The sequence below is a fragment of the Cardiocondyla obscurior genome, linkage group LG02, assembly GCF_019399895.1.
Source record: "Cardiocondyla obscurior isolate alpha-2009 linkage group LG02, Cobs3.1, whole genome shotgun sequence".
Classification (NCBI taxonomy): Eukaryota; Metazoa; Arthropoda; class Insecta; order Hymenoptera; family Formicidae; genus Cardiocondyla; species Cardiocondyla obscurior.
In genome coordinates, this window is record NC_091865.1 from 6088986 (window position 1) to 6112292 (window position 23307).

Sequence of the window (23307 nt, forward strand, 5' to 3'; positions counted from 1 at the left end):
GGTCGCGATATAAAATATTCCTACCGCGGTAGACACTCGCGGGATAGTCCACGACACTTCCTTTTAACCTTGGATCTCGACACAAGAATCTAACTGTCACTTCAAGCAAGGTCCACGTCACCTTGTTGCTCGGTCAAAAGTCGTCGGTAGAATGACCGCGGGAACTTCCCCCAAACCCTTCCATGTTTTCCCTACTATCGCGCGGGATATTCTTTACCCCCTTGTGTTACCCCCACCGGGAGGTATTCACTATCCCGCTTTTTATTTCTACCGTTATTCAAAACGCGCGACTACCTTTTTCGTTAAATTTTCATGAATGTCGGTACTAATGCTGTGTTTTTATTGGTTGAAATAAATCGAATAACATTTTACACTTGTTTTCTGCGTTATTTATAAGTTTTTATACTGAATCGTATTTTGCACGTTAATTAACAACAATTTAATGCTATTTATTAAGTATTTTTACAATATTTTATTAATCGAGTCGTTTCATAAATGTCAGTATTAATGCTGTGTTCCTATTGGTTAAAATTAATCGAGTGACATTTTACACTTGTTTTTTGCGTTATTTATAAGTTTTTATACTGAATCGTATTTTGCACGTTAATTTACAACAATTTAATGTTGTTTATTAAGTATTTTTACAATATTTTATTAATCGAGTTGTTTCATAAATGCCAGTATTAATGCTGTGTTTCCATTGGTGAATATTTTACGCGAGATATTTTATGCTTATTTTATTCGTTTGTGGGAGATCTACTGCTTCCTCGAGTGTCCCGTTGGATTTTCTAACAAATTTGAACCGTCTTTTTAATTCCCACAAAGTGCCAAGACTGTGCATCAACAGGAACTAGTTTTTATAAAAGTTTTAAAAGTGACAAGTATGTGTTATTGGTTAAAGTTTAAAGCCTGAAAAACAAATATTTCTATTTGTTTTACAGGCTTTAAACTTTATAGGCAAAAGATACGTGACGGCAGCTAACCAACGAGACCATCCGGAGTTCCGGGAAAGCCGCAGAAGTCTCTCTGACCATTCCTGGTGCAAGAGAAAAATCCTCGACTTACCCAGTACTTCAGATAGCACTAACACTTTGCAGAGTAAATTCAGGTATGTCATGCGTTAGAATTTAATTAGAATACACTCCTCTATTGTGAGGGACCGATTTTAGATTGCCCGAGAGCCTCAATTAATTAAAAAGTGAGAAAATAGTCAAAATATAACTTTAACCTCAAAGTGTCACTTATGAGATTTTTAGTTTTAATTTAAAAATACTTCTGCTTTATTTACAGCTTTGGCGCTTTGGGGACGAAAGGTTCGCGATGGAAACTAACCAATGAAACCGTCCGGAGACCCGGGAAAGCCGCAGAAGTCCCTCTGACCATTCCTGGTGCAAGAGAAAAATCTTCGACTCACCCAATACTCCAGATAGCATTAACACTTTGCAGAGTGAATTCAGGTATGTCATGCGTTAGAATTTAATTAGAATATCCTCCTCTATCGTGAGGGACCGATTTTAGATTGCCCGAGAGCCTCAGTTAATTAAAAAGTGAGAAAATAGTCAAAATATAACTTTAACCTCAAAGTGTCACTTATGAGATTTTTAGTTTTAATTTAAAAATACTTCTGCTTTATTTACAGGTTTGGCGCTTTGGGGACGAAAAGTTCGCGACGGAAACTAACCAAGGAAACCGTCCGGAGACCCGGGGAAGCCGCAGAAGTTCCTCTGACCATTCCTGGTGCAAGAGAAAAATCCTCGACTTACCCAGTACTCCAGATAGCACTAACACTTTGCAGAGTGAATTCAGGTATGTCATGCGTTAAAATTTAATTAGAGTACCCTCCTCTATCGTGAGGGACCGATTTTAGATTGCCCGAAAGCCTCAATTAATTAAAAAGTGAGAAAATAGTCAAAATATAACTTTAACCTCAATGTGTCACTTATGAGATTTTTAGTTTTAATTTAAAAATACTTCTGCTTTATTTACAGGTTTGGCGCTTTGGGGACGAAAGGTTCGCGACGGAAACTAACCAAGGAAACCGTCCGGAGATCTGGGGAAGCCGCAGAAGTCCCTCTGACCATTCCTGGTGCAAGAGAAAAATCCTCAACTTACCCAGTACTCCAAATAGCACTAACACTTTCCAGAGTGAATTCAGGTTTCTAAGTTTAATTTCTGACTTAAATTCGGTTTATCTAAGTGTAGTAGAGTGTTTTAATTACATTTAAATAATTCTTTTAACTGTAAATAAATTTATATTTTAGTTTTTTGGTGATTGGAGTGCTGCGAGGGTCACAAAAGTTTCACTGCACTTCTTCAGCTTGTGAAAATAGTTCTGCGTTTTCCTTGAGTGTGCCGTTTGATTTTTTATTAAATTTAAATCTTCCTCTTGCTGCCCAAAGAGTTACAAGGCTCTACATCAACGGGAACTATTTTTTATAAGAGTTTTAAAAGTGACAGGTATGTGTTTTAGGTTAAAAGTTGAGATATTCATAAATAAATTTTTTTGGAGTTTCTAAGTTAAATTTCTGACTTAAATTCGGTTTATTTAAGTGCACTAGAATGTTTTAATTACATTTAAATTATTCTCTTAACTGTAAATAATTTTTTATTTCAGATATCTTGTGATTGAAACGCTGGGAGGGCCGCAGAATATATTGCTGTGCTTCAGGATTTTGTGAAAAATGTTCTGCTGCATCCTCGATTGTCCCGTTGGATTTTCCATCAAATATGAACATTTTTCTTGCTGCCCAAAAAGTTCCAAGTCTGTGAATCGACGGGAAGTATTTTTAATAAGCGTTTGAAAAGTGACAGGTATGTGTTTGAGGTTAAAAGTAGAGTTACTCTTAAATTAATTATTTTCAGGCTTTCAAGTTAAATTTCTAACTTAAAATCGTTTTTATTTAATGTATTACGGTGTTCTTATTACAATTTAATATTTCTCCTAACTGTAAATAAATTTATATTTCAGTTTTTTGGTGATTGGAGTGCTGCGAGAGTCACAAAAGTTTCAGTGCACTTCTACAGCTTGTGAAAATAGTTCTGCGTTCTCCTCGAGTGTCCCGTTGGATTTTTTATTAAATTTAAACTTTCCTTTTGCTGCCCAAAGAGGTACAAGGCTCTACATCAACGGGAACTATTTTTTATAAGAGTTTTAAAAGTGACAGGTATGTGTTTTAGGTTAAAAGTTGAGATATCCATAAATAAATTTTTTTGGAGTTTCTTAGTTAAATTTCTGATTTAAATTCGGTTTATTTAAGTGTACTAGAATGTTTTAAATACAATTAAATTATTCTCTGAACTGTAAATAATTTTATATTTCAGATATCTTGTGATTGAAACGCTGGGAGGGCCGCAGAATATATTGCTGTGCTTCAGGATTAAAAAAAAATGTTCTGGTGCATCCTTGATTGTCTCGTTGGATTTTCCATCAAATTTAAACATTATTCTTGCTGCCTAAAAAGTTCCAAGTTTGTGAATTTACGGGAACTATTTTTAATAAGAGTTTGAAAAGTGACAGGTATGTGTTTTAGGTTAAAAGTTGAGATATTCATAAATAAATTTTTTTGGAGCTTCTAAGTTAAATTTCTGACTTAAATTCGGTTTATTTAAGTGTACTAGAGTGTTCTAAATACAATTAAATTATTCTCTTAACTGTGAATAATCTTTTTTTTTTGTTTTTGCCCCCGCGCGCAGAGGGGAAAAGAGATGGAGCAAAATTTCATTAAGAAAAAATGGTCAAATTGGTACCCCCGACATTTTTACCTGCTTAGAATTTTTTTGATTTTTTTTTTTTTTACTAAGTATTTTGACAAAAAAAATAGAAAAAAAATAGAAAAAAAATCGAGAATGGGTTAGGTTAGGCTAGAGTTCACTGAGCGCATGTAAAAAAAAAAAAAAGAACGCTCCACGACTATCCGTTTGAAAATTATGAAATTTGCTTTTTTTTGTCATTTTACCAAGTATTTTGACAAAAAATTAGAGAAAAAATAGAAAAAAATAGAAAAAAAATTTGATAATGAGTTAGGTTAAGCTAGAGTTCACTGAGCGCATGTTAGAATTGAAAAAAAAAAAAAAAAAAGTTGGACTAGGTTAGGTTATGGAAATACCTGGGAAATGGTCCATTTTTTTTTCTCAGATTCGGGTACAACTTTTTATGATTCGTGCTCATCCATAAAAAGTTTTTGAAAAATCGGCGGCCATCTTGGAAAAAAATTGTTTTTTATATCTGGAGGCCAAACGGTTGGAACTAGAGTGTTGGGATCTGAGGCCGAGTTGTAGAGCAACGACTACTGCTCGCTTGACGCATCGTGATTTTGACGAGTTTAAACGTAACCTCCAATTTGCTGTAGAAAAGATTATTATTTACACCTATTAAACGCAGTTTAATCGTTTATTAAATTATTAAATATTCCTCTGCACACATTCCGTTCACTTTCCACAATGAATCTACCTCAACTGCTGATCGTTAGCACGAAGGAAGGAAAAGCTAAAGAAATTGCAGAAAGTAAGTGGAAGAGTCCATAATTCTTCTCATAGTTATTTATAAATGATTACGTTGATATGTGTAACTTTAATTTATATACATTTTTAACGCAGGCATGGGGGCGGAACGTTTGTCAGAGAAAGATAAGATTGTAGACTATATGTGGAATATTGACAACAAGTATTACACATCACAGGTCTTGATACATGCATTAGAAAGCTTATCCTACAAACTTCCAGTGGAAGGAATCAATGCTTTGGTCGTGTATCATGATCCACAGGCAGTAAGAAACAATGCAAATTAGCAATTAAATTGATGCGCGTTGACGGCATTTTATTCTGTAGGACAAAGTAGACCAGGAGTTGGAACAATTGACATCTCTGGCCACATCATTGACAGAAGCTGAAGTACTATTATTTACTTGCAGTGTGATATCTGATTTAATTCTGCGAGATAAAGGTGCAGTAAGAATAGAGAATATTAATATTTAATGTATAAATTCCTATATCTTATGTGAATCTATGCTTTTTACATTTTAGTGCTAAATTGGTGTGTGCATAATAAATTTGAATTAGTCGAATTAGAGCCAATGGGAGATCCAGAATGTGATGAAGAAGGAAATAAGTATGGCATTGAAAGAATTATTGAAGCTTTGCACGCTCACATGTGGCCTAACATAGTACTTAAAGGTATCCAGTTAACTTTTTAATAAAACAATTAAATGTAGAACTTGTAATCAATTAAATTGCTATAGATAAACCATGTATGGGACAAGCACCAGAAGTAAACGAAATCGAAGAACAATTTGAAAATATCCGGTTAGCGCGTGATCCTATGGAAACGCTACGCATGCAAGACATGCTTGGTTAGTATGGTTTATGTAACAGAGAAATTTATAAAACCCAGTCACTTATTTTATTTGATTTTAAATTTACAGACGGCATTATGGGTGACGAAAATGCAGACTTTGGAGAGTTGTACGGCCAGTTGATGGCTATGAGAGAACATGCGGCGTCTTTGCCGACAAACGAGAGGCGTTTAGTGGCAGAGCAAGTAGTCACCGCATTTTGGAAAGCTATGGGCGGCGATCTTTTAGAAATTGAGGACTAAATTTAAGATATATTACGTAGATATATAATTTACATTAATTTTTAACTGAATTTATTTGAGATAGAAAGCTGGACGACGCAAATTACATAAAGACTGGAACGATATGTGAATCAAGAATGTATAATAGAAAGAAGAACGTTTCTATAGAGAAAAATTTATATAATTAAAGTGTATAGCAATTCATGTATAATATGAAGGTAAATTAATTTATGTATTATAGACATGTATCAAATTAAAATTATACAAACGTAATCTTATAATCGATACATATATTAATGTTATTTAGAACGTTATATATATATATATATATATATATATATATATATATATATATATATATATATATATATATACACGTGTATATACGTGCATGTATATACGCGTATATCCACGTGCATATATATACACGTATATACACACGTATATGATAGATAATAAAATGTGTATTTCCTTATAATTTTATTTAAGAATAAATGTAAAAAAATTTTACATTAAATGTTCAAAGTATTCATGGGCGAATTTATTTCAATCCTTTTTTTCCCGAAAATTATGTCATGTATTTTTTTTTCTTTTATTAAAATATGTCCAATAATTAGTATTTATTTGACTTATTATCAATTTATATTATTAGATCAACTTAGAATTTTTGCGTCGGTTAGGTTAACTCATATCACTACCTCGTTTAATGTCATCTCTTGATGCGCCTACGTGGTGGAACTTTACGTCGCTTCGCGAAAGTTAATTGTTTTTTATTATTTATTAATTACAAATAATGACGAATTCTATAACGAGAAGAATGATCTCGTTTAGATCTATTCGTTTATACAGTCAATTCACCAACAATAAACCGGCTAACCTAATCAGGAACGAATTTCTAGAGTACTTTACAACAAATTTAAATCATAGCTTTATTCGCTCTAGCCCTGTTTGTCCGATTAATGATCAGTCGCTGGCATTTATCAACGCTGGCATGAACCAGGTAAACTTTTTAATTTTAAAACTATTGTCTTTGACAGCAAACCTACTGATGCATAGTTCTGTTTATTTTTCAGTTTAAAGGAATTTTTTTAAATTATTACGAACCTCCTGCAACAAAAGTCGTAAACTTTCAAAAGTGTATCAGAGTCGGTGGAAAACATAACGATCTAAGTGCTGTTGGCAATGATAGTTATCACCATACCTTTTTTGAAATGCTTGGCAACTGGTCCTTTGGAAATTATTTCAAAGTATAATACAAAAGATAATATTATATTCACTTGTTTGCTTTCACTCGTAATTATTTATGTAATATGATTGCTTTTAGGAAGAAGCCTGCTTTTATGCCTGGGATTTATTAACAAATGTATATGGCATACCCAAAGAATATTTGTATATAACATATTTTAGTGGTAATGAAAAATTAGGTTTGAGTCCAGACCTAGAATGTAAAGAGATTTGGTTGAAACTTGGTCTACCAGAATATAAAGTTTTACCTTTTGGTATAAATGATAATTTTTGGGAAATGGGGGTATCAGGTCCCTGTGGACCTTGTACAGAGATACACATTGACTATTTGAAACGTTCAACTAATCAATCGGAACGAGTAAATAAAGGATATGCAGATCTTATGGAATTATGGAACATCGTTTTCATTCAATACGAAAAGTAATTTATAAAATTAGATTTAAATACAATATAAGTATATTTATAAATTTTAAAGTTATATTATGCAGCATATTTTTCATTAATTATTTTTCTTATCTTTTATCGAATTAATTCTATCAATTAATATGAGACTGCATAATTTATTCAATATCATAATATTTTATGTTAGGCTTGCAAATGGATATATAGTACCTTTACCAAATCATCATATTGATACAGGCATGGGACTTGAACGATTAGTTACCTTCCTACAAGGAAAAAAATCAAATTACGATACAGACCTTTTCCAGCCATTGTTTAATGCGATACAAAAGCAATCGAATGCTCCTGAATATAAGGGAACGTTCGAGACTACAAACAAAATTGATTACGGTTATAGAATACTAGCTGATCATGCAAGAATGATTACTATTGCGTTAGCTGACGATATGTTACCTGAACAGCAGTATGATTTTAATACATTTATTTAATATAATAAATTTATATATTTGTTATTTTTAATTTACTTACGTAATTTCAGTCCAAAATTACGGAGAGTGTTACGAAATGCGATAGATACAGGGGAGAAAATCTTCAAAAAAACTGGTATAGTTTCAGAACTTGTGTACAATGTAGCGGATAATTTGGGTGTAGTTTATCCAGAATTGCATACTAAATTAAAACAGGTAAAATAATTAGAATCATTAAAATGTACATTAAAATGAGAGGGCTGTTAAATTGTTTTATTAAGATATTTTACGTAAACTAATGATAATTATTAGATGCAATTTATTATCAGGTGCAAAGGATAATAAATTATGAAGAAGATCTGTTGAAAAGATTACGAGATACTTCCGGCAAAACGTGGAATAAAATAGTTGAAACTCGTCCCGAATTAACAGCAATCTCCGATGGGATGGCACCTGGCCTAGTTGATGGCTACAAAAATTTGCAATCTATGTTGAAAGAATTGTAAGTATTTATAAATTTTTTAATGCGATATAACATATATTTATAATGACCCGTGTTATTATATGCAGACGTAAAACTAACGTGTTAACTGGGAGTGTCGCATTTAAATTGTACGATACGTACGGTCTTAATTCGGAAACTATAGCAGAATTAGCACAGATCGAATCATTATACTTTGATGAAATTGATTTTGAAGAGCAGCTTAATAAGCGTAAATATCAATCCAAAATTGGATTAAACCAACACAGTACTATAATTAGTAAAGAATCTTTGCAAATACTTGAAAAAAATAATATATCTAAGACGGACGACTCATTCAAGTACAATTATGTGTACGACGACAACACTTATAAATTTCCAGCGCTTAACAGTAAACTCGTTGGCATTATTCTCGATGGTAATGTAAAACTAAGTCATAATTTTTTGTTATACATTCCGGTTAAATTAAACAATGTAACTCTAACATTAAATTTTGTTTTTTCATATATTGTAGGAGAATTAATCGCAAGTAAAAATAATTCTAATATCACACAAGTTAATAAGATTGACGATAAAATAACTGTTGATAAGTTAATAAACAATCCAAATGAGATTGGAATCATACTAGACAAGACTACATGTTACTCATTAGAAGGTGGCCAAGTTTCAGATAAAGGAACCATTCGTATTAAAAATTTAATTTTTAATATAGACAATGCCAGAAAAATCAATGGCTATGTAATTCATTTTGGACATTTCGCTAAAACAAATTTGCTGTAAGTATTTTTGATATATTTAAATAAAATTATAAGACTTATTTTTATTTAAATATACAAAATTATACATCTGTTTTCTAGCACATCGGAGTTGTATTTACAAATAGATGATAATTGTTTAGTTAATATAGAACCAAATATTCGTGTTGGAGCAATGCAACATCATACAGCAGCACATTTACTAAATGCTGCTTTAAAGCAAGTTATGCAAGTAATTTATCAATGTGGGTGCACAGTCGAGACAAATAATTTGAGATTTCAGTTCAATTCATTTGGCGAGCAACTTACATCGGAGCAAATTAGGAAAGTGGAAGATTGCATTAACAATATTATAAAATCTCACGCTACAACGATTGTACAAACTGTCAATTCGCTCGAACTGTTAAAGCAAAATGATGTTACATTAGTCCCAGGAGAAATATATCCTTACACCGGCATTAGAATCGTAGAAATAAACACTGACGACTTGAAAACGAAGTTAGTACTTAAGTTTGAATTTTAAATAGTAAAAAATGTTCTAATTTTACAATAATATAAATTGCTTTCGTTTAGGGAGACGTGCTGCGGTACGCATGTTCATAATACAAAAGTACTGCAACATTTTTGTTTTTTAACATATACCTCAAAAGGAGCAACAAAACGTACTGTCAAAGCTGTTGTTGGTGAGAGAGCTTTAGACATAAAACGGGCTGGTGAAAAAATGTATCAAAGAATTATAGAGTTAGAAAAGGCTTTACAAAATGGCAAATTCACGTACGAACTATTTAATACAGAACTAAATCGATTAAAACAAGAAATTAATGATCAGCATGTACAGTTACCTTATTTAATTAAAGAGAAGTGCTTGACGCATTTGGAGAATTTAAAAAAGACGATATGGCTGCGAGAAAAAGAAATGGAAAAGTATGTAATGTGTTATACATAAACGATATTTGAGTAATTTATTTAATTTTAAATAATTCTTAATAATTATTTTATAGAGACTCTGTAACTCGTGAAATCACTAATACCGCAGATTTGTCATCTTGTTTTATCGTGCATTGCTTAAATAAAAATCCTACATATTTGTCGTTACACGAAATTGTATCGCTCTTTTCTGGGATGCCAATATTGATTCTATCTTGTACAAATGGATTTGTAAAAGCAAGGTGTTCTATACCACAGGTATCTGTTATTCATATATTTCCCAAATGTAGATATAATGACATAACAATATAAAATGTATAATAAAAAAATAACTAAGTAACTGTACTACTTTTTTTAGGCAACAGTCTCCGATGAATTTAACGCACAAACTTGGATGAATATCGTTCTTCAGATTTTTAATGCAGAATATGGACCTATTAAAGGATTTAAACCCATGCTAGTTGCAAGTATGAAATCTACAAAAGTATCAAATAATAATTTTCAAATACGTATGGAAAAAGCAATTACAGAGGCAACCAAATTTGCATCTATGCATGTAAAAAAAGTAAAGTTAAATAATATTGTTCGATAATGTACATTTAATCTTCTCGTTTTTTTCCCATTCAAATTAATATTTATATGTAATTATTTGACGTAGTTTCTAAAATAGGCTTTTATTTATCTGTTTTATAAATCTTTCATTTGTATTAATTAATTTTTTAAAAAACAGTAACAAAGAAAACATATAAAAAATTTTTAGCTAAGATTTAGGTTCTATATGTTTCGCGTGAAATTCTTCGAGCGCAGACCATTGTGCTGTATGGAGCAATATATGTGGTCTTTTCTTCCGCATGAAGTCTACTGCTTTTTCAGGTGTCCAATTATTTTTCTAGAAAAGGATATTTTACTATCAGTAATGACAGAATTTAATCATATCAAATTTAAGTATGTCATATAATTTTACCGTTATTAAATAACATCCGACTAATGTCGCACTTCTTGTCCTTCCTGCTTTACAATGAACATAAACTGAGCCAGGATTATCGCTACCATCGATAATACCTGTATCACCTAATTTTTTACTCGATACGTTGCGGAATTTATTAATAAAATTTACACCCTTCTGCAATTTTTCCTGAGAAGGTGCCGAAAAGATATCCGTTGTACACAATTGAAGAAATTCTATGTTGTGTTTACGCCATTCCTGAATGGAAGGAAATAAGAATATGTTATTTCCTTAGACATGTGCAAATTAATTTTTTATTTCGTTAAATATTATTAATTAGTAATTATACTAATTCTCCCTATACTTTAGATAATAATATCAAGACTTAAATCATACTGCTACGTACGTTTTCTGTATTGGACAGCAAAGATAACTCGTAATCCTCGTTCATCGATACAACACCCTTAATATTTTCCTTCTCGATTAACTAAGAAATTAAAAAAAAAATTAAAATAAATGATTTTTTTTTTTTTTTATATAAACATAAATTTATTGAAACATACCTGTTTAGTCTCTCGGCGAAACGGTAAGGCGCCCAATATAACGGTTTCATCCATTCTATCGTACCAGTTCCGAGTCGTAATCTTTTCCATGACGACATTATACAATAAAGATGGATAAAACGTCACTCTTGCAAACATTTTTCCTAAAAATAAATTTCAAGAAAAGCGTTAGCTTGAGTAAAAATTTAAATACCTCTAAAAGTTTAAAAACTTGTGTATCTTCGTCTTGAGATTTCCAATCAGCATAACGATAAATCTCACGAAAAAATCAATTAAATTTATAATTTCTCGATTATTATTACAACAGACGAGTTCGCGCGTGTAAGTTTTAACAGGAAAAAGACACAGAATAAGTGTTTTCCATGATAAAGGTGAATATACGTGGTCCAACTGACCCACTTACGTGAAAAGAATGTGAGAGGACCATAAGAAAACTGGTGGGGAAAACTGTGATGCAATACGTTTTTTTTTTTTTCAACGGGCTATCACATTTCCATATATTTGTAAAAACTTTATTTAAAAAACATCTTTTTTTAACATACGTTATAAAGCGTTCAAAATGATTCGACATTTTTACATCGATCATGCATATTACTTGATTTTACATACAACGATGAAATGAAAAAAAAAAAGAGACATTTTTTCAAAATTATAGAATGTTTTTTTTAACTAAAAAACTACTTCCGTAAATAGATATGTACAAATATATTTACATATAATTCTCATTAAGCTAAGTTACGTTGCTGGTTTTCTGATGACTCGAGTAAATCTATATCCAAGCAATAAAATCCCAAGTCTCCTTTCCTAAATAAAGTAAGAAAATAATCTGCTGCAAATTTTAAATCTGGCTTGATTTCTAAGTGACCTTTGGAAGTCTTGATTTTTACAGTTTTTCCCTGTTTTGCGGCAATAAACGTAAGCACATATATTATACTGTCATTTGGTTCTGACAAACCTAATTTTTCTACATATTCAAATCGACCGTTCTTATTTAGCCAGAATAGCAGATAATCCGCAAGCACGTACGATCCTACTATGTGATCTTGCACACATCCAACTAAGGCCAGTTTCATGCCAGCATGAAGATCTTTGATAGTAGGAGCTAGAATACCTGGTGTATCAATCAGATACACTAATGGGTCTTCTGAGATTTTTATATGAGTCAATACAGATCGCGTGATACCAGGCACTGCGCCAACATTGGTAGCTTGGCCCAGGTGAAGATGAAGGCCCCTCAAACGATTAATCAGAGAGGACTTTCCAACATTAGGCACGCCAATTACCATCATGGAATAAGCTTCTTCTTGCGCTCTATTATAACGCTGAGAATTTGATATTAACTTATGCGCCAGTGGTAAAACTTGTTTGGCGCCTTTGCATCGATCATTTTTAAGATTCGCGAAAATTACATTGGACAGTCCCTCTCTGTTCAACGCTGAGGATATACTTTTTATATGGTTCTTATCGATCAGATCTTTTTTACTTAGCAGAAATATGTGTGGCTTCACGCCGAGCAAAGTCCTGCTGAAGTCCGCGTAACGCCCGGAAATCGGCACTCGTGCGTCGTGAACCTCTAAGATGCAGTCGACGCTTTTCAATCGCTGCTGCATCTGTTTTAGACCCTTTGCCATGTGGCCGGGAAACCATTGCAATACATTGCTTGGCGACACAAATTTTTGCCTCAGATTAGCGACTACTTTACCTCCATTGTTCGACATCGTGCTCTCTCGACGTACGCTCGAAAACTTTGATAATACGTTCCTAAACGATCGTTCCTTCTCATCAACTGTAAAACATTAACAAACATTAATTATCTTTTTGAAAAGAACGAAATGATGCATTCCCTAAAAATACCTTAGAAAGTTTCTCGTCTCAAGAGGTAATTGTTACAAATCAATATGCAATACAAAAGCGTAAAGCGTTCCTGCTTAATAATAATAACGGCAAGTAACATGAGACCGGCGAGAAGATAAGTGCTGGCATGTAAATTAACCCAGATGAACCTAGATTAACCAAGGTTAAGTAAGTAATAAAAAAAAAAAAAAGGTTTCTTTGCGTTAGTAAAAATGGTGCACAGCGCTATAAATGGCGAGACCAATCAGGATAGAGAACACTATTTGCTCCGCTCTCCCTTCATTCTCCCTGGCCGTCTTCTATGGTCTCTACGGTATCTACTATGGCTCCATTCACATATTTCAACATCTATGGCTAACCTCAAGAAAAACTCTGAAATCACAGATCGTATCGTTTGCTTAAAATATTGTTGTCATTGTGATCAATGTCATGGTTAAAAAATGGTAAAGGGTTGTTGTTCCAGGAACGAAAAGTCTCGATAACGATTATATAATATTTGTTTGTAGTAATTATTCATATATACGTGTATAAGTGCTTATATATAGAAAAATATCTCAGAGAGCTCTTTTCCTGTGTTTGCTGAATCAAGTAACACTGTCATTATATACAGATAATTAGTAGTGAGGATCATTATTTTTTGACAAATACTGCACGAACTACGGAAAAAGTGCACAAAGCTGAAAAGCTATGGAAATGGAGGTTGGTTTTTATTATTATGATATTAATACAATATCTATATTTATCATTATGATTATCTAAAGTGTCATCCAATTTTATTCAAATTTAAGTTTTTATATATTTTTAATGTTATAGATTGCACTCTAATTTCGATATAATTTATGGTCATGCTTTATATGATGTAAATTATAATTATTTTTTTTTAACGCTTTAAAATATATAACATAAAAAATTAAAAGATAGAAACAAATAATGAAAATTAATTTGATTTATTTTGCTAAATTTTATTAGATGTATTAGTATATATACTTAATTGTACATTATTGTACATTTATGATCAGTGGACTTTGGTATACATGTACATACTTATTACAAGTATGCACTAGTGATGTCTTTAAGGTCATAATATATTGCTGAAATACATTGATAAATGTGATTAACATTGCTTACTTGTATAGATTGATGAATGTTCTGCTGGTGGAGATAGTGGAGCAGAGGAAGATGAAGAAGAAGTGTCAACACATGATTCCAGAACTGACAGCAGCAGTAGTAGTATGAGTGGTAGCAGTACAACAAGTGATAGTGAGCAAGATAGCGCTGAGGATCATGCCACAAGCAGCAGTGAAAGTCATAGCTCTGCAGAGGAAGATGAGGATGAAAATGAAAATACAGAATATATTGAAAATCCTGATGCATTGGTGAGATTAGTATTATGTTTTTGTTTAAATCCTTTATTTCTGTTTGGAATTGGCATCATATTATTAAAAGATGAAAGATTTCTTTACAAGTTTTTTTGTACTTGAAAGAGTTTTATAGTTTTTGATAAGTTTTAAAAATTGTTCTGTTGATTTAGATTTACAAAATTAAAATATAAGATGCCAATTTCCTATGGCATCATAAATAATGGCAAAAAACAACTTTTTATTTTATTTTATTTTATTTTATTTTATTTTATTTTATAGTTTTAATTGTATAGTTCTTTCTGAAATAAAAATTTATATATAAATAAAATTGATTTTTAGAGATGGGAAACTTGTATTGCTGCCAATATTAAAGTGAAACTACCACAGGATCTTTGTGAACATTTTAGTATTTTTAAGGAGATGTTGGATTATCCACGTTTCTGGAATGAATGGCTTACTGAAAGTCAACGAGAAACATTATACAATCTTTTACCTACTTTTCCAAAAGATTCCAATATTGAGGCACAAATGGAAAAGTCATTGCAAATGTTATTCAATAGAGAAAACGATAGGTAATAATAATTAAACTTCTCTTTCTTTCGTAAAAAAAAAAAAAAAAAAAAAAAAATTACGTCAGAAAATCGATTTTATTGGAATATATAATAAAATGTAATACAAAACAATATATATTTTTAGATTTGGTATAACAGCATTGGATACATTTCACAATCATCTTTCCTCTGGCCACTATCGTCCTGACATCAAGAAAATACGCGGTTTAGTTCGCAAAGCGCAGAAAAGGAGATCATTGTTCGAAGAACGGAAACGGTCATACGAATTGGCAAGTCAATTGTTAAAGTCACGAGAAAGTTTGTTATCAAATGCATACAAGCAAGGCTTTAATCAGCCGATAAACCGAACAATTTCTAAACTTTACTGGCGCAAATCAAAACCAATAATAGGTGAGTATTTTGTGTTTGATTTCCTTTGAGCGTTATATTTCTTTCAATACTTCGGCCATTTGGCAGAGAAGTATGTAACGATTGGGCAAACGGTATTATAAAAATAATTAACAATAGTTGAAGAAAAGACTCAGTTGCGCTATTTGGATGAACTAAACGCGGTCCGAGCAGAACTCAGGACTAGCACGAGATTATCCGCCGACACAACGTCCGAAAATGAAGAGAATTATCCTCGTTATCAAATGACTGGCGCCAAGCAAAAGAGAAAACGCCGTTTTACAATGAATCTTCAGGGATTATCTGTTAAAGGCGTACAACTTAATTGTGAGGATGATACAATTCGACCTGTATTTTCCACCTTGCAACGAATGGAGTACGCTTCTAATAGATCATTATTTGTACGCGAACAAACGGAAGAGACTTATCGTGCTATGCTGATCGCGCATAAGAAACGACGTGCCCGTCGTGATGTATGTATAATATTTCATTACTTTATTTTAATTATTTAAGTAATATTAACTAATTAAAATACATACGTAGCTTCATCCGGAGTTGAATACCCAAGGAATTGCGCTTGCCGATCTCACACAACGATCACAAATTGGTCAAAAGCAGAAACTTACAATTGGTAATTCTATGAAGATTACGTCCGCCAAGAAGAAAATTAAATTGGAACAAAACTCGTTGTGCCCGCCCGTTCCAAAATTGGCAAACTCCAATTCTTTGAAACATGAAAATGATAATGACTACTTTAATATAACAGATGACAATAGACAACCTATTATAGATGTGGATTACAATAAAATAACAACACCTGTCAAGTCGGAACCTGTTGAAACATACGAAGTCTCACCTCAAGCAGCTAAAAAGAAAACGTAATTATGAATAGTTATACATGTAAAGTATCAAAAGAGTAATCTTTTATATTTAATTTTAATAATTAACATTCCCTTTACATTTCTTTTTTACAGCACTCCGGTAATTCAAAAAAGTAGTAAACCTATAGTACCCAATATATCGGAGATAAAAAAGGAAGTTGAGGATATGGAATATGACAAAGTCAAGACTGAACTAAATTTGTGTGTAAATGAAGATGTGTTGGCTGAAACTGAGGAAGAAGAGGAAAATGAATCTAAGAAAGAGCTCGATTTAGATAGTATTGATATGATGCAATTACCGATCCAGCTTGATGACGGAATCGACATACTCGACGACGTTAAGTAAGTCAATTATTATGTAGAAAATAATAATTGTAATTTAATCGATAAGTAAAACATTTAAACCAACGCTCGGAAACTAGTAGCCCAGTTCGGCCGATTTCTGATTGTCTCCGCCTTCGGTCCCTTATTATCGCTCAAAGTTCGACAGCCGGCTGCCGATCGCCCGCGAGACGCTTTAACTTAGGAACGTTTCTATTTATATTCACGTTAGAATCATACACTTTATTAAATAATTAATAAAATTCTTTTTTTTTTAATTAATAATTCATATAATTACTTACATATTACTAATTTCGTATTATTAACATTTTTATTATTTTAATAATTATTTTACTGTGTGGCCGAGTTTCAAACATATAAAATTATATATATTAAAATACATTTTTATATGTTTGAAACTCGGCTATACAGTAAAATAATTATTAAAATAATAAAAATGTTAATAATACGAAATTAGTAATATGTAATTATATGAATTATTAATTAAAAAAAAAGAATTTTATTAATTATTTAATAAAGTGTATGATTCTAACGTGAATATAAATAGGAACGCTTCTAAATTAAAGCGTCTCGCGAGCGATTGACAGCCGGCCGTCGAACTTAGAGCGATAGTAACGGACCGAAGGCGGAGACATTTAGAAATCGGCCGAACTGGGCTACTAATTTCGAGCGCTGATTTAAACCAAATTATAATTGACATTATAGGTGCGAAAATGAGAGAACTATATCCATGTCTGAAACGAAAATGATTGTACCAGTTAATGAAAGCATAGATGTTAATAATGGCGCAGAATTAATGCAAGAAACTCACACGTGCTTCTTTTCTCTGCTGCGGGATGCTTTCACTTCGAAAGGAGAATATCGAATGAGTACAGCAGAAATGAAAGAAGCAATAACACAGTGGCAAGGCAATCCCATTTCACCTTTAAACGACTGGTAATATAACTATTGTAATTTGCTCGATCATAAGTAGCATTTTTTAATTGCACAATTGATGTTGCAGGTATTCTTTGGTACCTTCGTGGCCTATTTTAGTACCATCGGCTCTGGGATTTCTTGCGGGTGAATTGATGTATTCTCCAGATGTAGATCAGCGACAAGAACGAGATCAAGAGCTTGTGCCCTATCTGGAAAATAAAGGTCGAGGCGTATATGCATGGATCGGCGCTGGGAGAGACTCCGATACCCGATTGCAAGATCTATGTACAAAATTCCTTATGTACAAGTAAGAATCGGTGGCGAATAGCCCTTTAGTATTTTATTTTAGATTCTTATAATACAATAGCATTAAATAATTAAGCTTGCTTTTTTTTTATTCCATTAAATTGCTTATTTTATTTAACTACTTTTATAAATTTTCATATTTATCTTTTCTAAATTAATTGGGAAATATTTAATTCAACAATTATGTTTCTGCAGAGACTCATTGACGTCGCCATATACTCCGACAACAACTACTGTGACTACTATAAAGTCACAGCAGTCTCAAATCCCCTCGAACAATAATACGAGCAGCAATACGATTACAAGCGGGGTCGTGCAAAGTTGTAGAAGTGGAAGTCCAGCACTAGAACCTACTAATGTAGACTCTAATGCTGCTGGAACTGATTGGGAACCACCTCGACCGTTATTTCCCACGGAATGGAAAGTCCGTCCATCTACAACAGATGAACGTGAAGAATTCCGAAGACAAGAGCGTATGCGTTACGCTGCACCTCATAAGGCATTTACTTATCGCATGCACGGTTATGCATCCGTAGTTGGTCCCGTTAAAGGAATTTATCAACATAATGTTGGTATGTTTAAATCAAGATTTATTATGCAGAATATTAAATTCTTAATTAAAAAAAATTTTTTGCATCGTAAATACATATTAATTTTATTTTTTATATCAAGCTACGGGACAAGCGAAAGCTCGAGGACATTCGTTATTGGTGCCAGATCGTCCAAACTTTGTAACAATTTTGGCACTAGTTAGAGATGCCACTGCCCGACTTCCTAATGGTGAAGGGACTCGAGCTGATATTTGTCAACTACTCAAGGATTCGCAATATATTATTGAACAAGATAACGATGAGAAGGAAGGTTATCTCCATTCTGTGGTATCGGGAGCACTTGATAGGTTACATTATGAGACCGATCCCTGTGTTAGATATTACCCTCGCCGAAAAGAGTGGCTTTATCTTCATCGAGGACGATCTGAATCTGAATTTGGTTATTATTTACTTTTTTATTTCATTCATATATATAGAGTGAATCGTAATGGATGGAAGCAGACCGACTAAACTTACCGACTAAACTTTAATTAACGCTATATAATGCTATACAATACGGAGCGCTCGGTCAGTAACGATTTACTTTCATTCATTCGCCCTGTATTATAACGCAGATATTTCTAAAGTATTTACAATTTAAATTAATTTATATGATAATATCAAGATATTTTTTAATCTTTTATAGAAATGGTTCATCAACAATTACAAGGTATTGCGAAAAATAAGAAAAACGGTGGAAATACGTCGCGAAATAAAGTAGTGCAGCCAGTTCTGAAATCAACCAATTTAAATAAAGAACAATCTCCGAATACCAAGGAAATTATTCTTAAAAAAGAAAGGCGAACGGCTAGTATACCTATGCAGTCTGTTATACCTAAGTAAGTATTTTATATTTATTTCAAATTGTGCAATGTATTCGAAAAAAAAGAACTGCATATTTATTTATTTATTTTTTTTTTTTTTTACAGAAAAGAACAGCGTAAAACTGAAGAAAAAATTATTACTGACCATTATATATCCGCTGAACATTCCGTTAATACTAATGTAGAAATGACTGCTAGCACATCAGCGATTCCTACCGTTAATACTCCTGTTTCTGTTGCATCAATCGCGACTTCATCAATTACAAATCCAATAAGCGTAGAAAGAGATGACGTTGCATTGGACACAAAATCGCAGCTTGCTCCGATAACAATGGTGAAAAAAACATCTGTTGGAGGGAAACCAATCGCTGTACTAAAGACGAACACTCAAAGTCTATTGCAATCAAATCAACACAATTTTCCACATCACCAAATTCAAGTATCTACATCTGCTGGCCTGCAAACTATTCGATTATCTGGACATTCTGTGTTGCAATCTGCGCAACAATCCATTTCAACTAGTAATAATTCCAACGTAATAAATGGAAATACAACAAATTTAACGACGATATCATCATCTACAAAAACGCAAAGTCAACCACAGCAGCAGACGGCTGTAGCAACAAATCAAACAGGGAAAAGCATTTTACAAACTGCTAATATAAAACAGCAGCAGCACCAGCAGCAGCAGCAGCAGCTGTTACAACAACAGCAGCAGCAGCAGCCGCAGCCGTCACAGCCGCAGGCGCCACAACCGCAGCCGCAACCACACCAGCAGCAGCATGTTTTACCAAGCAAAACTCTTTTGGCATCGCAAATTAAATTACTTAGCCCAAGTCAAATTAAATCGTTACTCACAAGTCACGGTCTTCAAGGCCAAACTATATTCATTAAACAATCCTCACCCTCGAATAATCAATCGCAACAGCAACAATTACAACAGCAGCAACAACAACTTAAGGTATCTGCAAGCAAACTTCGTTTTTATTACGGTTAGTATCTGCTTTAAAATTATAAATTTAAATTTTATTTCAATTTCAGCAGCAGCAGCAGCAGCAACGAGTCACGACTAATCAACAGCAGCCTGTACAACAAACTCCAGGAATGCAACGTATAATTGCACAAATCGGAGGAAAACCGATTGCCGTGCAAATACAACAATCGCCTCATCATCATCAACAGCAACAGCAAAAAATACTTGCAAAAGTTTTAACAAACAATAGCGGGGGACAAATTATTTCTGTCGAAAGTTTACTGGCTCAGAAAGGGTTGAAACTGACCACAGCTGCTGGTCATGCTAATCAACTTAATAGACAAGGCAAACAGGTCATACAAGCTCAATATCAAGTAAGTGCATTTTATATGTTATAAAGATACATTTTTGTTCATTGAATAAGATGTATAATAATTAGTAATATTATATAAATATTTACAGGTGGTGCCGCAAGCGCAAGCATCTGCTAATCAGTCAAAAATAATAGCAGTCACCACGCAACACCAACAATCTCAGCCGCAGCAAGCTCAGACTGTACGCATGGTCACCGCTCAACTCGCGGGAAAACCTATTGTGTTAGCGAGCAGTAATAAAAACGTCGGGGTTGCAGTGAGTACCACGAGCGGTGGAAACGTAGTATTAGGCAAACAGCCAGTCTCCCAACAGCAGCAGCAGCAAACGCAGCAGCCGATTATCTTGCCGAGCCAGTTGCTTAACATCAAAACGTTACATGGACTCAAAGTGATTCCAACACCAACTGGATTGAAAACCGCGGGTGGTGCTGTCTACGCTCGAGTTATCGCACCTACGACGATAGCATCTGCACAGACGGCTACGCCGAATCAACAGCAGAATCTTCAGACGCAATCACCGAGAAATACATCATACGGCACACCTTGACAGAATTGATATTATTTACAGATATATTTATATTTAATTTACCCCGTACTATTTCTTTGACTACTGGTATGTCGTGCATATTATGGATTGAAATCTTTGAAACAGCACTCGGAAGTAGTAGCCTATTTGGCCGATTTCTGATTGTCTCCGCCTTCGGTCTCTTACTATCGCTCAAAGTTCGACGGCCGGCTGCCGATCGCCCGCGAGACGCTTTAACTTAGGAGCGTTCCTATTTATATTCACGTTAGAATCATACACTTTATTAAATAATTAATAAAATTCTTTTTTTTTTAATTAATAATTCATATAATTACTTACATATTACTAATTTCGTATTATTAACATTTTTATTATTTTAATAACTATTTTACTGTGTAGCCGAGTTTCAAACATATAAAAATGTATTTTAATATATATAATTTTATATGTTTGAAACTCGGCCACACAGTAATTTAATAAAAATGATAATAAGAAATTAGTAATATGTACGTAATTGTTATTAATTAAAAAAAATAATTTTATTACTTATTTAATAAAGTGTATAATTTCAGCGTGAATATACATAGGAACGCTTCTGAGTTAAAGCGTCTCCCGGGCGATCGGCAGCCGGTCGTCGAGCTTCGAGCGATAGTGGGAGACCAAACCAAGCGGAGATGATCAGAAATCGGCCGAACTGGGCTACTAATTCCGAGCGCTGCTTTAAAATAATCTTATACGTACATACACGCGCACGCGTATGTGTACAAGATAATTTTCATCCTCTTGATTTGTATATATGCGTGCTTACATGTATATAGAAATAAGTATGTGTAAATTTGTATTTATACACATATAAACAAATATATATTTCGTTAACGCGAGTCTTATACAAAAACAGATTAATTATGTGATTATAATGATTAGTACTAATATACTTAGCGATTGTAGTAAATGCATTTAAATTGAATAGTAATAAAATTATAAGATATATTGAACAAATACGAAAACATGTAATGAAAATTCACATGAGTTGCAATTCATACAATTAAATTAATATTAAAATTTAATTTTTTTGTACTTTTATTATTCAACTATTGGAATATGACTTTTAAATAACAGCAGTATTCTTGTAAATATATTATTTACATTTAAATAAATAATTTTTGTAAAAATTTGATCATTATAACATAAGTTTGAAAATACTTCCGAGCATATTTCGTTGTTAATAAAAAAAAATATCAGATTTTTTGAAAAATCGGCTAGAAAAACAAATTAAATTCAATTATATATAAATTTTGCAAGATATACATATATATTCCCAGCAAACACAATAATATAACAATTACATTGCCGTAATAAAATAATATAACATGTATGTTATATGTAACGTACACGTTAATTGTATTTAACTTATTACTATTCAAAGAATATGCTATTTCGTTATAGAAGTATGCTTCATGATAAACATTTCGTAGTACTGTGTTCGACGTCCTTGTATACTGCACTAAATGTATCTTATGAGAAGCAGCGCTGTCTAGTAATCAATTTAACATATCTGCATATAAAAATGTTACATAGCATAGGTGTAATGCAAGCACTACTTGTTATATAACGTATTGTGTTTAAGTTGTATTGCTGTTATACAGGCATAACCAGTAAGTAACATAGTAATACAACTGTTATAAAACATTGTCTCATTGCTAATATGAAACAATACAAATAACGTGTAACGATAGTTATATTACATGTAACTTCTGTGTTATATAACAGTTATATTCTGTGTTTGCTGGGCTAGAAATGTAAAGTTAACGTAAATAAACTTGTATCTAGAGTTCGTTTTTTATTCCCGAGGTGACTGTATTAATCTAAATTAGTTTATAATTTATCTTTCTCTTTTTACATTTAAAAAATATAAAGGGAGAGAGATAAATTTTTAACTGATGGCTTGTTCCGAAGATGTAAGAATATATGGACGGAAATATTCGGAAGGCTCTGAGCCTAGACTCCGTTCATATATTCTTACGTCCATGAATTGTCCTTT

The 23307-nt window shown here is 32.7% G+C and overlaps 4 protein-coding genes and 1 long non-coding RNA gene across 9 annotated transcripts; 4 read left to right on the plus strand and 1 right to left on the minus strand.

Annotated features, from left to right (window-relative positions):
* The first annotated feature begins 549 nt into the window (after positions 1-549).
* On the plus strand, positions 550-3706 carry LOC139113476 (uncharacterized). Its single transcript, XR_011547695.1, has 9 exons — positions 550-881; positions 942-1108; positions 1291-1457; positions 1640-1806; positions 1989-2155; positions 2262-2457; positions 2615-2811; positions 2969-3164; positions 3322-3706. It is a non-coding gene; the product is annotated as an uncharacterized lncRNA (long non-coding RNA).
* Positions 3707-4132: 426 nt separating this feature from the next.
* On the plus strand, positions 4133-6104 carry LOC139113475 (alpha- and gamma-adaptin-binding protein p34). Its single transcript, XM_070674681.1, has 6 exons — positions 4133-4504; positions 4597-4766; positions 4828-4942; positions 5023-5172; positions 5238-5348; positions 5421-6104. The coding sequence occupies exons 1-6, from the start codon at positions 4441-4443 to the stop codon at positions 5591-5593; spliced, it is 783 nt and encodes a 260-aa protein (XP_070530782.1). The 5' UTR covers positions 4133-4440; the 3' UTR covers positions 5594-6104.
* A 127-nt stretch (positions 6105-6231) lies between these two features.
* Positions 6232-10441, plus strand: Alars-m (alanine--tRNA ligase, mitochondrial). 3 transcript variants are annotated; one of them, XM_070674673.1, is made up of 12 exons: positions 6233-6572; positions 6646-6819; positions 6897-7237; positions 7407-7682; positions 7758-7902; positions 8016-8188; positions 8257-8585; positions 8682-8943; positions 9025-9420; positions 9496-9846; positions 9924-10107; positions 10208-10441. In XM_070674673.1, exons 1-12 carry the CDS (start codon positions 6366-6368, stop codon positions 10439-10441), a joined length of 3072 nt encoding a protein of 1023 aa, XP_070530774.1. In that variant the 5' UTR covers positions 6233-6365. The 3 variants fall into 3 exon arrangements, with proteins under 3 accessions (XP_070530773.1, XP_070530774.1, XP_070530776.1); XM_070674672.1 differs by having other exon boundaries at positions 6232-6572; positions 8257-8943; XM_070674675.1 differs by having other exon boundaries at positions 6439-6572; positions 6629-6819; positions 8257-8943.
* LOC139113473 (phosphatidylglycerophosphatase and protein-tyrosine phosphatase 1-like) lies at positions 10109-13433 on the minus strand. Of its 3 annotated transcripts, none has more exons than XM_070674677.1 (6): positions 13213-13396; positions 12842-13144; positions 11359-11501; positions 11202-11282; positions 10814-11053; positions 10109-10738 (listed from the first exon to the last, which is right to left on the minus strand). In XM_070674677.1, exons 2-6 carry the CDS (start codon positions 13074-13076, stop codon positions 10610-10612), a joined length of 828 nt encoding a protein of 275 aa, XP_070530778.1. In that variant the 5' UTR covers positions 13077-13144; positions 13213-13396; the 3' UTR covers positions 10109-10609. The 3 variants fall into 3 exon arrangements, with proteins under 3 accessions (XP_070530778.1, XP_070530779.1, XP_070530777.1); XM_070674678.1 differs by having other exon boundaries at positions 10495-10738; positions 13061-13144; positions 13213-13386; XM_070674676.1 differs by lacking the exons at positions 10109-10738; positions 10814-11053; positions 11202-11282; positions 11359-11501 and having other exon boundaries at positions 11814-13144; positions 13213-13433.
* A 189-nt stretch (positions 13434-13622) lies between these two features.
* On the plus strand, positions 13623-23097 carry Nfrkb (nuclear factor related to kappaB binding protein). Its single transcript, XM_070674671.1, has 15 exons — positions 13623-13911; positions 14349-14588; positions 14913-15145; positions 15270-15535; positions 15653-16005; positions 16076-16410; positions 16507-16755; positions 17461-17691; positions 17759-17980; positions 18175-18551; positions 18652-18969; positions 19216-19408; positions 19499-20354; positions 20435-20740; positions 20829-23097. The coding sequence occupies exons 1-15, from the start codon at positions 13900-13902 to the stop codon at positions 21285-21287; spliced, it is 4650 nt and encodes a 1549-aa protein (XP_070530772.1). The 5' UTR covers positions 13623-13899; the 3' UTR covers positions 21288-23097.
* Positions 23098-23307: the final 210 nt, after the last annotated feature.

Coding starts and splice junctions, on each gene's coding strand:
- LOC139113475 (XM_070674681.1), top strand. CDS start 4,441: ATGAATCTACCTCAACTGCTGATCGTTAGCACGAAGGAAGGAAAAGCT. Junction 4,505..4,596: donor AGCTAAAGAAATTGCAGAAA/GTAAGTGGAAGA, acceptor TTTTTAACGCAG/GCATGGGGGCGGAACGTTTG. Junction 5,173..5,237: donor GCCTAACATAGTACTTAAAG/GTATCCAGTTAA, acceptor AAATTGCTATAG/ATAAACCATGTATGGGACAA.
- Alars-m (XM_070674672.1), top strand. CDS start 6,366: ATGACGAATTCTATAACGAGAAGAATGATCTCGTTTAGATCTATTCGT. Junction 7,903..8,015: donor TGCATACTAAATTAAAACAG/GTAAAATAATTA, acceptor ATTTATTATCAG/GTGCAAAGGATAATAAATTA. Junction 9,847..9,923: donor CGAGAAAAAGAAATGGAAAA/GTATGTAATGTG, acceptor ATTATTTTATAG/AGACTCTGTAACTCGTGAAA.
- LOC139113473 (XM_070674676.1), bottom strand. CDS start 13,076: ATGTCGAACAATGGAGGTAAAGTAGTCGCTAATCTGAGGCAAAAATTT.
- Nfrkb (XM_070674671.1), top strand. Junction 16,756..17,460: donor GACATACTCGACGACGTTAA/GTAAGTCAATTA, acceptor TTGACATTATAG/GTGCGAAAATGAGAGAACTA. Junction 17,981..18,174: donor ACAAAATTCCTTATGTACAA/GTAAGAATCGGT, acceptor ATGTTTCTGCAG/AGACTCATTGACGTCGCCAT.